Source organism: Drosophila innubila, chromosome X (assembly GCF_004354385.1).
Source record: "Drosophila innubila isolate TH190305 chromosome X, UK_Dinn_1.0, whole genome shotgun sequence".
NCBI lineage: Eukaryota > Metazoa > Arthropoda > Insecta > Diptera > Drosophilidae > Drosophila > Drosophila innubila.
In genome coordinates this window covers 5,849,609-5,866,640 of record NC_047626.1, presented here as the reverse complement: position 1 = coordinate 5,866,640, position 17,032 = coordinate 5,849,609, and the positions used below count along the sequence as shown (strand labels likewise).

General features: G+C 33.7%; 2 protein-coding genes across 10 annotated transcripts in view; one reads left to right on the top strand and one right to left on the bottom strand.

Moving 5' to 3' along the window:
- The window catches only part of LOC117780297 (GRAM domain-containing protein 2B-like), a 42,711-nt gene extending 26,334 nt beyond the window's left edge, over nucleotides 1-16,377 (top strand). For 7 of the 8 annotated variants that reach the window (XM_034616787.1, XM_034616779.1, XM_034616812.1 and 4 more), the window contains 7 exons: nucleotides 2,535-2,774; nucleotides 10,334-10,755; nucleotides 11,928-12,031; nucleotides 12,089-12,488; nucleotides 14,002-14,474; nucleotides 14,548-14,667; nucleotides 15,694-16,377. In XM_034616787.1, the coding sequence (XP_034472678.1) occupies nucleotides 2,535-2,774; nucleotides 10,334-10,755; nucleotides 11,928-12,031; nucleotides 12,089-12,488; nucleotides 14,002-14,474; nucleotides 14,548-14,667; nucleotides 15,694-15,873 (1,939 nt within the window). In that variant the 3' untranslated portion in view covers nucleotides 15,874-16,377. Of the gene's footprint in view, nucleotides 1-2,534; nucleotides 2,775-6,005; nucleotides 6,996-10,333; nucleotides 10,756-11,927; nucleotides 12,032-12,088; nucleotides 12,489-14,001; nucleotides 14,475-14,547; nucleotides 14,668-15,693 lie in introns of those variants that run through there. The other variant, XM_034616803.1, reaches the window with a different exon arrangement.
- LOC117780352 (sperm flagellar protein 1-like) lies at nucleotides 377-1,943 on the bottom strand. Of its 2 annotated transcripts, XM_034616854.1 has the most exons (3): nucleotides 1,724-1,943; nucleotides 856-1,669; nucleotides 655-793 (listed from the first exon to the last, which is right to left on the bottom strand). In XM_034616854.1, exons 2-3 carry the CDS (start codon nucleotides 1,646-1,648, stop codon nucleotides 747-749), a joined length of 840 nt encoding a protein of 279 aa, XP_034472745.1. In that variant the 5' UTR covers nucleotides 1,649-1,669; nucleotides 1,724-1,943; the 3' UTR covers nucleotides 655-746. The 2 variants fall into 2 exon arrangements, with proteins under 2 accessions (XP_034472736.1, XP_034472745.1); XM_034616845.1 differs by having other exon boundaries at nucleotides 377-1,669.
- Nucleotides 16,378-17,032: the final 655 nt, after the last annotated feature.

Genomic DNA, 17,032 nt, shown 5'->3' with positions numbered 1-17,032 from the left:
AAAATACAATGCTTGACGTTTTCTAAGCACTAAAAGCTTATTGGAAAGCTTTTTAAATAAGCTTTTTGATGGTTATTCCTTTTATATTTTGTTCTACTTAAATCTTAAATAATTTTAACGATATCAAGATTTAAAAAAAATTCTAAATAAATAAAGCGAGTCAGAATTTATTAATTTCTATAATTTGTATTTTTTTTATTTTGTTGCCAAAAGAAATGCCAATCATAAACTAAAATTTAGCACAAATGCATTTAGAAAATGAAGAAGAACCCTAAAGTGTCTTTTTTTTTTTTTGAGAACAGCCGAAAAAGAAGAGACAGAGACAGAGATGTGGATAGAGCAAGAGATGTAAGAAAAGTAGTAAGAAAAGTAGGAATATATAAATATAAATAGAGCGTTGGATAGATTAATGAAATTGAGACAATTTGACGGGAAAGGAAGCACCGGCGATGCCAATGCCAGGAATGGCAATTGTTCCAATTTTATGCTCAATGGAATTGTTAGTGTTGCAACGAATGCGTTTCTTCAGACGCAAACGTCGTTTGTTTGAATTGTTGTGGTTGTTCGTGTTGTTGTTGTTTGTGTTGTTGTTGTTTGTGTTGCTGTGGTGTGTGTCAGTTGTTGTTGTTGCTGTGTTTGTTGTTAAGGGCTTGAGATGCTCGACAACATTTGCCACCTGCTGTTGCAATTCATCGATGCGTTCACACTTCAATTGCAGCATATTCTCCAAGTGGGCGCTCAATTGGTCAAAACGGGCGATCTTGGCGTTTTTTAGTTGCAACTGATTGACGGCCTGCATGTAATGGGAATAAAGTACCGTACGTGGTTGTTTGTTTTGTGTTTCTTGTTGTTCACCTCTTTGTTGTGGTTGTTGTTGTTGCTGTTGTGATTGCTGCTGTTGTTCCCTAGTAATGCCCGAAGCACCTGCAACATCGCTGCCAGTTGTCATCACACGACGATTGCTGTTGTTGCCACGTGCGGCAGCACGTTGCAAGATGCCAGCGGTGGCCATTTGTAATCTCTCGGAGCGTTTGAGCGCTGCCTGTGCCAGCTTTAAGGTCTTGGGCATATTCGGTTTTGGCGGCAACACCGAACCAGCATCATCATCATCATCCAAAGCAGCTGGAATTTTCACAGCATTCGCTGCTGTTGTTGTTGCTGTTGGTTGCTCTTTGAGCTGCTCTGCATTCTTATGCAGCTCATTATTAGCCACATTATCAGCCTCAGCATGCCTATCATCCTCCTCATCTTCATCCGTGCTGCCATTCGCCTCACGTGCCTTACGCTCTGCCGCCATTTGTATGCGCATTATGTTAAAGAGCAATAGATCCACAGATCCGGGCACACTACGTGCCACACGCACCATTTGATCACGGCTCAAATGCAGTCCCAGGCGTGCCAGGACACGTTTATTGAAGGACTCCCAATTGCACAGCTTATTGTGTACACTATTCCGTGGCGGATAGTAATTCAAATCAATTAGATCCGGATAATAGCGTGAAAGGAGACGTGCCAATGGCAAGACGTCCGTAAAGGATCTGCGCAGATTTGTGGAATTGATGTGATTCTGTTCCAGCCATTGATTCAACTCGTATTGCTCCACAGCATTCAGCGATGTCTTTTTTGCACTTGTCGTTTGTCTCGGCATCTCATCGACTGCACTATTTTACTAACATATTCAAATTATTATTTATTTATCTTTAATATATATTTTTTTCTTTACCAACTTCCAAGCAAACAAATGTTTCACTTCTGCAGTTCTTCGCGTTTTTAGTTTTTGAGTCTTGTTTTTGGTTTAAAAAAAAAAAATGAAAAAGAATTTACTAAAATACGTTTAATACTTGAAATTTATTTACACTTTTTCGGTGCTCTGTGTGCTATTCTCCAAAAGCAACTGTTTTCTGACTATTTCATAAATTCATGCGTATCTCGATGAGCCAAAGCTAACTAGATGGTGATATTCTGGATTTAGAAATAAATTGCAATGGGATATTAATTTAATTTGTTTAATTATAATATATAATTATACTTTTTATCGCTTTTGAAATATACTTTAGACTAGAACTTATATTATAATCAGCTTATTTGCTAACTAATCGCTCGCTCTACATATTTTATTATTAATATTTAAATCAATTATTTTTTTTTTTTGTACACCTATTATTTTAAAAATACTTGTCACAGTTTCCTTAACCAAATTTTTAAGATTGTAAAATATTTAACATGAACTGAACTAAAGAGTGTACAATTAGAAAAATAATTACAATTAAATACAAAGTCAAAAAGCAAATGTTATAAACTTTGTTAATGTTGTGAAAATGCAAAACAAATATTCCAACTTTTATCAATGTACACATAATTTATGAATGAATGAATGCACTCATAAATTATGAATTTTATTTTGCTTTGTGTCGCTTTGTTTATGCTGCCGCCTAAAAGCATGCAACACTTTTTTCTCTACATCTTTTATGGCTGTTATCACATTACGCATACGCCACATTGACTATTGGCATTTGTTTGAATGTAAATTGCAGATCGACGAGCAGTGTTGTTAATACAGTCGTCAATGGTGGCAACAGTGGCACTGATGAGCGTGCAACGACTTCCATGGCACCATTCCAGTTGTCCGCCACAGGATCAACAACAACAACAGCAACAACACTGAGCGAACAACAACAGCAGCTGCAACAACAACAGCTAGAGCAACTACAACAAAGACGTGAGCAGTATATACAACAACTAAGTCTACCGGAAACATTTGACCCTGCGGAAAGGTGAGTGGAAAAAGAGCTTAAAAATTACAGGGTATTTTTATCTCATCATTTCATCAAAGCAGTTTTGTAAACTAACTAGATGAAGTATTTTCGTTAAAGCAACTTTTTATTTAAAATTATCGATAATACTATCGATTGAATTTGCTTATGTCTTCATATCGATGGTGTTATCGATTTAAAATTTTTTTATTATAATTTTTGTGGTTGCATTTAAAAAAAAAATTTCTTTAATCAGTTATTACAAAATGTCTTTTTTACTATCGATAGTTTTTCAATAACAAATCGATTATACTATCGATAGTATTTAAAATTTGTAATAATAATTTTCGTAGTCGTGCTTAAACAAAATTCTTTTACTTAACAAAAAAGAAATTTCCATTTTACTATCGATAGTTTTTTTCATAACAAATCATCGATAGTATTTTAAAATGCATATAAGAGATTCTACTGAACTTCTTGGTCTGTTTTAATTAATCGTTTTTTAAAGTCATATCGATAACATTATCGATAGTATTCAAAAGTACCATATACCATATACCAATGATATTTTTGTCCAGCTTTGATCAGTTAACTGACTTGGGATTCAGCTGAGATATATATATTTTTGCAACTTACCGATTGACCCAATTCCCTATTGAGTTATTGTGATGTGCAAATGCTGGACAATCGCATTGGTACAATTGGTGAATTGGTGACCCTCGTCGGTCGATTGGCCGATAAGATAGGGCCTAGGCTAATGCGCACCTAACGACGCTGATCGCATCAAAGCGTCACTTGGCCACCTGTTGGCACACAGCTTATCGAAGAGCAAATGTCGTTTTTATTTTCTTTTTATTGTCTGTTTTGTTTGGCAGCTGGCAGTAGGCGCACGAGGGAGGCTACTATGGAAGAGAAGGGAAGGGAAGGAGGTAATATAACGGAAGGTAAAATAGTCATGCGGTGTGTTATTGTTATTATTATTATTATTGATAAAGACAAACACTTCTGAGAATGCCAAAAAAAAAAGAAGAAAACCGCAGACTTTTTTGCCTCATGTCTGCTCATAAACTGCCATGGGACCAAATTTCGGGTTGATGCCTTTTTGCCACTTTTCCCTTTCCCATTGGCTTGATGGGTCAGGTGGTTGTTTTCAGCTGCCAGCTGCAAGATACTTTCTACATCATAGATTACGCCGTACAGCCAGCTGCGGAGTTTCACAGCCAAAATGTCGCGTAATCAATTTACAGATAATTTTGCACTCTTTGTTTGTTATTTGCTAAATGATTTCCGTATAAAGCTGAACTCCTTAGGAAGCCAAGTAACGTTTTCAGTTTCTTGATAGGATGTTTCGAGTGTTATCACATGCAATTACAACATTTTTTCGTAGTAACATAATGTAAGATTGGGTAAAGATGCTCAAAACAAGTAAATGACCTTTACTCGTTGGTTTGCTTACAATAACTAGTTGATTTTGTTATACTAATTGATATTTCTAACGTACTAGTCACTAGTTTACTTTTCACTCGTTATATTTTGATCAATTAGTTGGTCTCCAATAGAGCGAGTAATCTCTGACACAAAATAACTAGTGGAGTCTCATTCTCAGCTACTATTTTACTTCTCAATCTGCTAATAAATTAGTAAATCGCTGCTGTAAAATACAAGCAGCGAGTAGATGACTTATCACTCGTTAGTTTTCATCGACTAGTTGATCACTCGCTAATTTAAGTCCATAGTTTTTTTTTGATCATTAACTCGTTATCAGCTTAGTAACTCGTTAATATAGGCTACAAACGAAGAGTTGATAACTGATCACTCGTTAGTTTTCGTCGACTTATTGACCACTCGCTAGTTTAAGTCCATAATTTTGTTGATCATTAACTCGTTATCAGCTTAGTAACTCGTTAATATAGGCTACAAGCGAAGAGATGATAACTCATCAGTCGTTAGTTTTAGTGAACAGTTTTCGATTTTATGGGATAGATTCTTAGAATAAATTACTCAACATTCGATACATTTGATTTACAACATTCGAAATCAATTGAACTCATTAAAGGAATATTAATTCGCTAACATGCGCTATAAGCAACGAGTTGATAGCTTATTACTCGTTACTTTTAATCAGCTCTTATGCCATTTTTAACATTACTTATCAATTAGTAGCTCGTGATTTGTAGCTCGGTACTTTGCTGTCAAATTTGAATTGAAAATTCTTTGATAAACAGACGAGTTTTATTGATGGCACGTGTGGATCGAGTAAACATAACATAGGTAAATAGATGTGTACATACTTAGTACATTATTTATGTTTGATAACCACTTGAAGTGAATTGCATTCATGTTCTCGTTTCACGGATTGATAAGCGGTTCACATGATTCACGACATTCACATGCTGAATGATAAAAAGGGGAGAGGGAGACAGAGAGAGAGAGAGAGAGTAAGAGAAAGAGAGGGAGGGGGCATGTCGTGCCCCTCCTTCAACGTCATGTGATGACTCAGAGTCGTATCTTTTAAGAGGTAGCCAATTGTACAAACAATTAATGTCATATGTGTATATAACAAATAATTATAATCAGTGGCTGATATTTTATAGTACATCACTTGACTCGTCGGTTGGATGAATCATGTTTGCCACCAGGTTGTAATTATTGCTTAATCTATTACAGGGAATATTGATAGATCCTTAACAAAATTTACCAAACTATGCATATAAACAATTTCATTGATGGATCTATTCACATAAATAGATCTGTTCACTTAAATGGATCAATTCACTTAAAAAGTACTACTGATAACACTTTTGAATTAGCTATTATCTAAGACCAAATGATACTTGAAATATTGTTTGCATTTCATTTTGAATTGCTATCAGATAATTATATAATTAATTGACACTTCGTTCATCTATTGGCAAGAATTTCAACTTAAATAATTAACTAATTGTGGTAGAACTAACTGGGCTACTATCTCAAGGTGTCTGCAATCTGAAAAGCATTTATATGTAGCTGGCATACCCTGTAACATGCATTACGAAAAGATGGGCATGCTAGTCTAAAATGTATTTTCTACAGTTTTCGAGTTGTACTACTCCATTAAAGTGTCTGTTAAGTTGAAAAAACCACTTACAGCTGTTAACTTCTTTGCCTACTCTGTTAGGTCATAACCGTCTTGAAAGCATAACGTTATTTGATCAACAGTGTTATCCTTATGTTGACATTCACTTCCACTGCAGCTGTTAATAACAGAGCTGACAACAAACAGCGCTGCTATTAACGATGCCGGCGTCGACGCAGTCAAAAGCCCAACGCCAACTGTCGTTACCGGCGCTGTTAAGCGTTTCAGTTAATGCGAGACGCTGTCGCAGATATGACCAGCGACCGGTAGAAATAAAATTAGTGAAAACAAAAAGAAAATAAACGAAAACAGACAAAGAAAACGCAATAACAACAACTGTTGAATGCAAGAGTCAAACGCCGTTAGTAACTTGCACTCAGTTGGACAGTTAACAGTTGGAAATCTCGCTCTCGCGCTCTTTATCTGTCTGCTCTTTGTCTCCGTCGCAGCTTCAACTTCGTTTCGGTTTCAGTTTGTGTTTGCCGAGGTTGCACTTTTTCGGCTGCAATCGTGGAATTTAAAAATACAAATATATTTTTTTTATTAAATTATATAGTATTGTGATATTGGTAAAGAATGCATGTGGTTAGTGAAAGTTCACGCGGAAGTGCCCGTCTCAGTGTCTACTTTGAGCAGGATCTCTGTGATGATGCTGAAGTTGACAGCAATGTTGAGTCAAAAATGGAGTGCGTTGAAATTCGCCGCATTGCGGATGATTCCTCGCTCGAACTCTCCGCTGTTGATAGCAATAACAACAACAGCAGCAGCAACAGCAAACATAACGAGAGCATCGAGAGCAATGGGCTTAACGAAAGCAGCGAACACAACGACAGCAATGTCACACCTCCGCCGGTAATGCGACGGCCCAAAAACAAAAACAACAGCAATCGCTCTCACTCACGTTCGAGAGAGCGCAGCTTTGTCTATGCTGCCAGCGGCGCTGTCGTCGGCGGCGCACGCACTGTGGCGCGAACTTTCAAGCGCATGTCGCTCATCGAATCCAGCAGTAGCGGCAGCAGCAGCAGCAGCAACATCCGAGAGCGAGCAGCGCAAGAGAGCATCGCCCAAGATGGCGTCGATCAGTTGAAATTGAGTGCAAAGCACAAACAACAGTACAACTCCACACCGTAAGTGAGATGCTGCACCTCTGCCTGCAGACTTGCATACGTATAACAGTTACCCTGGCAATGCAATATTAGGTATTGCAAAGTATAAGAGTTTAGACTGAATAGATAAGGATTCGTTAAACATGCAATTTAATTATAAGAGATGGAAATAAATGCTGGCCTTCTAAAATGATCTCTGCAAGTGTCTTATACGTATAAGAGTTGGAAGGACTCTGGCATATGTGATTAATGTCAAGTATAATAGTTAAAACAAAATACATGAACTTTAGTTATAAGATACAATTAGCTGTATGCAAGTATCTTATACGTATAAGAGTTGAGAGTACTTTGGCAATTTATGCGAGTTTTTTCATACATTTCATTTCTTTATTTGCTATTCTTTTGCAATAGGATTGACCCTTATTTTAGGCTTATAAGGGATGAAATATACCAGGAATTAAAATACATAATATTTCAAAATGTTGAAATATATTGTGAACTTTTGCATTATCAAAGAGTCTACTGCTAAATGAAATATTGTTAAGCCATTATGAGCTTGCATAAGTCACAAAAGTCTGTTGCCATAAGGCATTTAATCATTTTCTTTATTCCGGAATGTTGCCTCAACGTAACCGGGAGTTTATGTATTTCATAAATTATACCTGATATTTCTCCTGATATACCTAATATTTCTCTGATAACCCAATTGACTGACTGAACCTTTAACCAGCACGTAAAACATGTTTATTTATGGAAGATGACACAATAAATTATTTTAGTTGAGTCAGTGAAGTGTTAGAGGTCAGGTTAGGTTTTTGGTAAGACTTTAACCAAACGAACAAGTTCAGGCAGGTCACTTACTTTCAAGTTAACAAGACGATAGCTTTAGAAACAACCCATTAATTATTTACCATAGCAGTGTTTTAATTATAAGATCACGATTTGTACTGATGCTTATCTTAAACTAAAAACGATAATTGTGCTGTAGTGTTCATGGAAAATGTCTCCAAAGGTCTGTCTACTCAATGGGGTTGACGGCCAAAGCATTAGCTGATTCACACCTTTTTCGTGGAACTGATAAAACAATAAAAAAAATAGAAATAGAAATAAAAATACGCGAAGAGCTTATGGAAGCAAATAATGCTTATCAATTGTATATGGAATGTAGACAACTGTTCCAGCTCAATATTAAATTAGATCATTTCAATCCGAGACAACCTGCAGACAGAGAGAGATACAAAATAGGAGAGGGCAAGAGATAGAGAAAGAGAAAGGGTGCGAGATAAAAAAAAATTAAATAAATCTTGTGGCTCAAACAAACCTCAAAAATGTTGTTAATGGTTCGGTTCAGCGGTTCGAGCCATAGAGCAAGACATCGGTTCGGTTCGCGAATTGGTTTATATACCCCCTTAACCCAAGGTTTGGGTTCGAACCTTGTTTAAATTTCATACAAATAAAATATTTTTTTGCTATACATTTTTCTCTAAATTTTTAGCAAATTTAATTTCATTTTAAAAGAAATCTAATTTTGATAATAATTTAAATTTATTTAAAGATTTAAATATTTACTTATTTTAATCCGAAGTCTTAAATAATTGCGTAATATAAGAAAACCATAAAATGTATGTAATTATTTTTTTTTGATATATATTTATGCTGATAACAATTTTCAAAACTAAAATCCATTTATCACAAATGCCTTCAGCTGGCTATAGCGTAATTATCATCCAATCTTCATATAGCCCATTAAGCATTACCTTGCAGACTAACACCTGACAATCGGCACCTGTTGCCCCAAAGTTATATCGCTAACTGTACTCTCAATTGGGCTATTAAATGCCGTTTGTTACTGCCAACTGTATTTCTTATACCCTGTACTCATAAAAGTTTACATTAAAGGCAGACACGACTCAACTTTGCCACTTCTTATAAATAAAATAAAGAATATTTCTTTAAAAATTTAATTTTTTTTAACAAAGCAACAATACAAAAAAAATATATATAAAAATTAATGCTCTTACAAACAAAACTTTATCTCTATTTTAAAACACATTATTAACATTAATTTAAAAAAAAAAAAGAATTATTTTGAAAAGAACACAAATTTTTATCAGTATATTTTTACCCATCTTAATTTTTATAGCTGATAGTTAGCAAATTAATTACAAGTATTACAATTATTTTTTTTTAGTCTGATTTTTATTTTCACGCATACTTTTCAGCACCTAAATCAAAATTACAGAGCATCCTTCAATCGTTTACACCTGAAATTTTTGACTTTTTTATTGTCCCTCTATAAAAGACGGACGTAATTTTCTACTTTGATACCGATAGGCCAAGATTGTGGACTTAATACCCTGTTCCAGTCATCTGAACAGATGAAACATGGTCTGGTCAAAGCTTTTGAGTTTTATCTCTCTTCCCCTTATCATTGAATAATTTCAGTTGTGATTAGTCAATGGCAATGGCCTCGAGGCTCTTATCTTTGCCCTAGAAATGTAAGCTTGTAATTTGATAAAGCTGTATTTATAGCACGATCAGCTGAGACTAGGAATATAGAGATATCAGATTTCCGAGATATATAGGTGTCTTAAGCTTTTAATATATTATTAATATAAGTGGTCAGCTCAGGTTGACGATTTAAGAGTGTTTCCTAGGGTAGCTTTTACTCTGAGTGGAATACAATAAAAAAATTATCAAGAATAATAAAGTTCCATTTCTTAACTATCACAGAGTTACTCTGTTTTTCCAATTTTATTAAACAAATTTCACATTAAAAATACCAATAGTAAAAAAAATAAATTTTATTTAGTATATTTTGGTATGTCATCAATTATTATTTACATTTTTTTTTAATTAAATAAATAACTTTTATATGATTCATTTTATTAAAAAAAAAAAACAAAATTTATTAATTAAGTAATTATTGCAATATTTTTTAAATATCTATGAAAGTTAAAAATAATTTCAAAATATAAATTGATCAAAGAGTTTTATTTTTCTTTTTCTATGATATCTAGGATCCCTACGAATAATTAGTATAGATATCTAAAATTTATTCAATGAAATAGTTTTATTGAGGTTTTTTTTTTAAATACTCATTTTCATATATGGTTTATATAAATTCTCTTTTAAATTATGCTTTATTTTCTTTATCTCTGCTTATAGACTCAGTAACTATTTTAAAAAAATTTAAATATCTAGGATCCCTACGAATAATTAGTATTGATATCAAAAATTTACTTAATGAAATAGTTTTTTTGAGGTTTTTTTCTTAAATACTCATTTTCATATGTCATTCCTGTTTAATATAATTTCTCTCTTTAATTAAACTTTATTTTCTTTATCTCTGCTTGCAGTTCCTTGCCCCAAAGCTACGCCACTTCGGGTGCTCCTCTCCAGCCAAGTGGCAGTGTCCACAGTCTCGGCAGCAGTTCCAGTCACAGTCACAGTCCAAGGAGCAGCCAGAGTCACAGCCAGAGTCACAGTCAGTCACAGGTCAAAGGCAGCGGCTCAACAGCCGGCAGCAAAGGCAGCAACACGGCCAAACAACATGATCAGCAAACGTCAGCGGTGGCAGCGATCTCTTCAACATCTGCCGCCGCTGGCGTCGGCGTCGGCGCTGGCGTTGCGGCAACCGCACAAGTCGCTGCCGCAACTCCTCCGGAGAAAGAGAAAGAGAAGGAAAAGGAGAAGAAGCGCAAGGAAGTCTCCAGTTCACGTGTAAAGAAATTTCATCGTCACTTCTCTCAAGTCTCCAAAGATGAGAAGCTTATCAATTGTAAGTATTAAACGACAGATGGCGCTTTAAATGAGCTTTTTATTTACAATTCTCATAGAGAGTATTAATAGATTTGAATTGAGATACAGTTAGAAGATATATATAGATCTATATATATAAATAAATTTTATCAAATTGATCTATCTTTAAATTGAACTATCTAAGCCTGACTCTTAGTGGATTATTTCATAACCCTGTCAAAAGTTATCCGATTTTCATGTAAAATGTCATTTTGATCATGATTTGGCCTCTAAAATTATCCTACATTTAAAATTAAAAAAAACAAAAAAAATTTCACTCTTTAGCTTGGTTTTGATTTTTATACCAAAGGGTCCCCCCTTTGAAATGTTGAAAATTTTAAATTTTAAATCTCAAGTTTTCACTTTTAAACAACTCCCTTTATCGTAATTAGCATATAACAACACTTTAAACTTGATTCTGAGACCTTTCATTTTTCTGTAAAAAATCATGGAAAATTAGACAAAAATTTGGACTTGTAAAGTTGCTTGGTCCAAGGTTTAACCAACTTCAAACTTGCATAACTTTTTCATACTTGAACCGATTTTAAAGCGGAATGTCATTTTGATCTAAGTTTGGCCTCTTAATTCATTCTGCATTCAAGTTTAATTAATTTTGTAAAAAAAATTATTTTCGTCTGGATCATGGGTTCGATGCTAAGGGTCCCCCCTTTGGAATTTTGAAAATTGAAATTTTTAAATCTGAAGTTTTCACTTTTAATCAACTCCTTATATCGTAGTTAGTATAAAATAATACTTTAAACTTGATTCTGAGACACTTCATATTTTTGTAAAAAATCATGGAAAATTTGACAAAAATTTTGACTTGTAAAGTTGCTTGGTCCAAGGTATGATCAACTTCAAACTTGCATAACTTTGGCATAACTGAACCGATTTTAAAGCGGAATGTCATTTTGATTATGGTTTGGCTTTTAAAATCATTTTGCATTCAAAAATTATTAAAATTCGTTAAAAAAAATTTATCTCAATTTTAAATCAAGTTGTTATAAGAAATAAATTACAACACTTAAACATTTTTAAAATTTTCGAAATTGATTTGTTGTAAGGATATTAAATTTTCGATACGCTAAAGATATCGAGAATATTTCAGGGCTTAATTATTAATAATTCCTTTGCTTATAAAATTTTTTGTAGACTTTTCGTGTGCTCTAGTTGGAGATATACCTCTCCAAGGACATCTCTACATAACGGAAGATCATTTTGCGTTCTATTCCAATGTTTTCGGTTATGTCACAAAGGTAAGCAAATATAAACTTTTGCTGGCGCCATCTAACGTGCAGAACTCTTAACACTAGGTTGTTATACCAACAACTTCGGTAACAAAAATCTCGAAGGAGAAGACGGCTAAGATCATACCAAATGCTGTGGGCGTGGCAACAGCGGATGAACGTCATGTCTTTGGCAGTTTCATCAGTCGGGAAGCCGCTTTCCGGCTCATGTGCACGGTTTGCACTCAACTGGCGACTGGCAATGAGATTCTTCCGCTCAAGCCATTGCCCGTGGACGTGGAACTGACCGAGGAGTATCTCATCGATGACGAGAGCAGTTGCTCCATCAGTGGCAATGAGAGTCCACCACATTTACGATCTGCAGTTGCCGCCGCTGCCGCCGCCGCCGCTGCTGCTGCTGCTGCTGGAGGCGCCTCCGAACCGGAGACGATGTTGAGGCAACGCACTCTCAGCGACAGACATTCCGGTAAGATTACCCGATTTTTTTTATACCTTTATTTATTTATTAATTTATTAATTAATTTATTTATTTATTTATATATTTATTTATTTATTTATTTATTTATTTATTTATTTATTTATTTATTTATTTATTTATTTATTTATTTATTTATTTATTTATTTATTTATTTATTTATTTATTTATTTATTTATTTATTTATTTATTTATTTATTTATTTATTTATTTTTATATTTTTATATTTATTTATTTTATATTTATTAATTTTAAGATCATAATATAAGTCTAAAAATTATATAATTAACTAACAATTTAAATTAATATTTAAATAAATTATGAACTAAAATGAGAATATGAATTATAATTACGTTGATAACAAGGCATGTCCGACTTGATAAAGTAATTTTCAAAAAAATTTTATTTGAATTTTCCTTAAATATTCCTAAAATTTCTAAAATATATATAAATTTCTGCAAATTTCAAAGCAGCCCTACTAAATTTTCATTAATTTTCACAAATACTTATGGAAATTAGAAGCAATAAGTGTTGTACATCAAAATCGATTTTAAAATCAAGCTGAAATTTTTGAGTTTTTTTAAAAATACTTTTTTATGGAGAAAAATTGACAGTGATGGGGAAAAAATGGAAAGTAGCCGAAAAATGGACAGTGATTGAAAAAAAAATTAATTTTTAAACTTGATGTAGAATCAAAATAGAGGTCAAATAATTATAAAATAGATATTCTGCAAGGAAATCGGCTAAGATTTGACAAAGTTATGACGGGAGGAGTTTTCGAAAATGCGTCCAGGGGAAAGTATAGAAAAAAGGGACAATGTTAATAAAAAATTCGAATTTTGCAATTTTTAAATATAAATTTAAAATTACGATATAAATAATATGTAGTTAAATTCAGTGTGGACTAATTTAAAATCGCGTTTTTTTATAGTGTGCTTTATTGTTTTGGAAAATCTAAGGGTTGTATAGAAAAAAAAGGACAATGATAAAAAAAAATTCGAATTTTTCAATTTTAAAATATAAATTAAAAATTACGAAAATTAATATGTTGTTAAATTCAGTGTGGACTAATTTAAAATCGGGTCTTTATAGTGTGCTTAATTGTTTTGGAATATCTTAGAGTTGTATAGAAAAAAAGGGACAAGGATAATAAAAAATGCGAATTTTTCAATTTTAAAACAAGTTTAAAATTACAATATAAATAATATGTTGTTAAATTCAGTGTGGACTAATTTAAAATCGGGTCTTTATAGTGCGCTTAATTGTTTTGGAATATGTTAGGGTTGTATAGAAAAAAAGGGACAAGGATAATAAAAAATGCGAATTTTTCAATTTTAAAACAAATTTAAAATTACAATATAAATAATATGTTGTTTAATTAAGTATGGACTAATTTAAAATCGGGTCTTTCTTTATAGTGTGCTTAATTGTTTTGGAATATCTTAGAGTTGTTTATTCTATCAGTTTGATTAATTGCTACTCTCTCTCTCTCTCAATTTTATAGATCTAACGGGCAAAAGCACGCTGACAGTGGACACTGGAATGGCGTTGGTGGGTCAAGTGATCATACGCAGCTCTGCACCGCCGGTGGTGCACTATGAGGATGAAACGCAGGCGTTATTAGGCGGCTCTGGCAGTCGTCCATCCACATCGCATTCAGCCTCCGCCTCCGCCTCCAGCTCGGGTCCAGCTTCCAGCTCATCCTCACCCATTACCGTTGTGGGTGTGGGTGTCGGAGTGGGCGTGGCTACAGCAACACCACCGCCCACAACACAGCGCACCACAATTGGCGGTAGATTGAGTTCAATGCGCTCCCGTCTACGCTTACAGCTGCCAACGCTGACCGAATTGCATGTTCTCTATTTGGGCATCATGTTGGCCATCATGTTGGCCCTCTTCTCCGTCTTTTTGCTCTATCGCATTCTGGACATTGAGGCCAAAACACATCTCTACAATACGCCAGTTGATTTCAATTTGGTAAGTGAGATTTATATACATGTATATTTCAATTAAAAATTGTGTAATGATTTTCTGTTCTACTTTCTTACAGCGCTCGGGCAACGATGAAGATCTTTTTGCTGAAGCTTTGCGCTGGCAGAAAGAGCTTCAGGATAAAAGCACAGCCGAAGCTCAACATATATTATCCAAGAATCTAGAACAAATATCCAAAGTAAGTCTTGAATAAACACAACAAAATGCTCACAATTGAATAAGGCAATAAAAAGAGCTTTAGTTAATATTAGGAAACTTGAGAGAGGGAGCTTTATGTAGAGAGAAGAGTACACTGTTTTCGGAAGAGCTTTAAAAGTTGAGGTTGGATTTTATAATGCTCACAGCTGAATAAGGCAATAAAAACAGTGATAATTTAGAGCTTTATGTAGTTACTAAAGCAGTTCAATCTTGAAAAAGCTTTGATCTAACATTGAGAGTGTAAAATGTTAAGCTTGCATCAAGAATATTCTCAATTGCATAAGTCAATAAATAGAGCTTTTATTTATACTGAATTTTTTGAGAGCAGGAGCTTTATGTAAAGAGAAGAGAAGATTTTTTTCGAAAGAGCTTTGATCTAAGTCAAGGGAAAGGAGATGGCAAAAAGTCGAGCTTGAATTAACAACACTCACAGTTGAATAAGCCAATAAGTACGGCTTTTATTTATACTAAAAAAACTTAAGAGAGGGAGCTTTTTTATGGAGTAAAGCAGCTTTATTTCGGAAAAGCTTTCATCTAATAGTGAGTGTATAAAGTTAATCTTAAAACAAAAATACTCACAATTTAAAAGGGCAATAGAGACAATTTTGCAAGCTTTGAGCAGGAGTTGGAAACTTAAGAGTGTAGAGCTTTATATAAAAGTAGAATAGCCTAATTTTTGTGAGAGCTTTTGGCGACAGACAAAAGCTGATAAATGCGGAAATCTGCGATTTTCAGAATAAACGTTAGGCACTTTTGCATAATCTTATCAATATTATTGGCCTGGCCAACTGGGCTACTAGACTAGTTGGCGGAATTGCTTTGAATGCTTGAGATACTTAAATAAGTTATTGCTATTTTTGTCTGTGCCTTCAAGAAGTCAATAAAAGAGCTGTCAAATGATAATGATACTTATCAGAAAAATATATATAATATATAAAAGAATAAGACTTGGTATAAATAAATTTGTGACTTGTGATATTTATTTCTTTTATCTCTATTGAAACAGGTGCGTCGCAGTTTGGAAACGCTCTCGATGCTGATCCATGACAGGAGAGCGGGCTATGCACAGCCGGAGACGGAGATGGAGACGCCAATGGATATGGAAATGGAGGCGGCGGAAGGATTCGAGTCGGAGCTGTTACCAAATGTCCATGTGGCCAGCTCCGCCTCCGATTTCAGTGACTGATTTTGCTTCATTTTTTTTCCGATCTTTTAAAAAAAAATGTTTTTTTCCAATTTAGTTTAAGAAAAAAAGAGTTGAAGAAACAATTTTTATATAGTCATAATGCGATATAGTATATATAGTGGATTTAACTGAATTATCTGGAATTAGCGCTAAGAAACAAAATCGCTTATTGCGTTTTTAATTTTAAGCTCCAACTAAAATATGCATCAAAAATTCAAGTGGCAAGTTGCAAGTTGCATGTGTTGCGTAAACTCTCTCTCTCTCTATTTATATATAGACGTATATATTTAATCGAAAACATTTGATAAGTAGCCTGTTCCTGCTCCTGTTCCTGCTTTTGCTTTAGTTTCTGATTCAAATTTCAACTTGGATTTTATATGTTTACTTTATTTGTAAGTTTCATGAAATAATTGAAATGAAATTAAAGTTTGTATCTATCATTAAACGAGCAACAAAAACCAATTTCATTTGTATAAATAATAATCCTGTGATACGCATATTTAAGTTGTTTTTTTTTTTTATTTTTTTCTCTATCTTAATTCGAAAACTATCTCTATATAGAAATAATGCTTTATAAAGTGAAAAAAATTGAACGAATTTCTTTGTTTTTAGTTAAAGTTTTTTATTGATTATGTTTAACTATTGCAAACTGCAAATACTATCTAATTAATTTTGAATTTGTAAATTTGTATTTAAATTACACACAGATATATGCAAAGCAAAGATACCCTATATATAAATATACAAACTACATACATATACTACAAACTCTATATTTATGTAATAAATAACTAAGTGAATTCTAAATGAATGCGTTTTTTTATCTCAACTATATACTGCATATGGCAATTTATATAGGGTATATCGGTGTTAACTTATTGGATAAGCCCGTTCCCATCCACCAGCAGATACCCTGTAAAATTATCTAACTCCACAGGTTTACATCAAAGGATATGTGGACTCATCTAAGGATCGACCTGAAAAATTGCAGCCTAAAGACAAACCAAAAATGGATTTTAAAAAAATGCAAAATTGCTTATAACTCAAAAACTAGCAGGACGACTTAAAAGTCCTTTGGCCAGTTGATAGTCCTTTCTAAAAGACTTCATTTGGCATAAGTCTCAATAGTATCCTGCCAAAAACTCAGCAGATATAATTT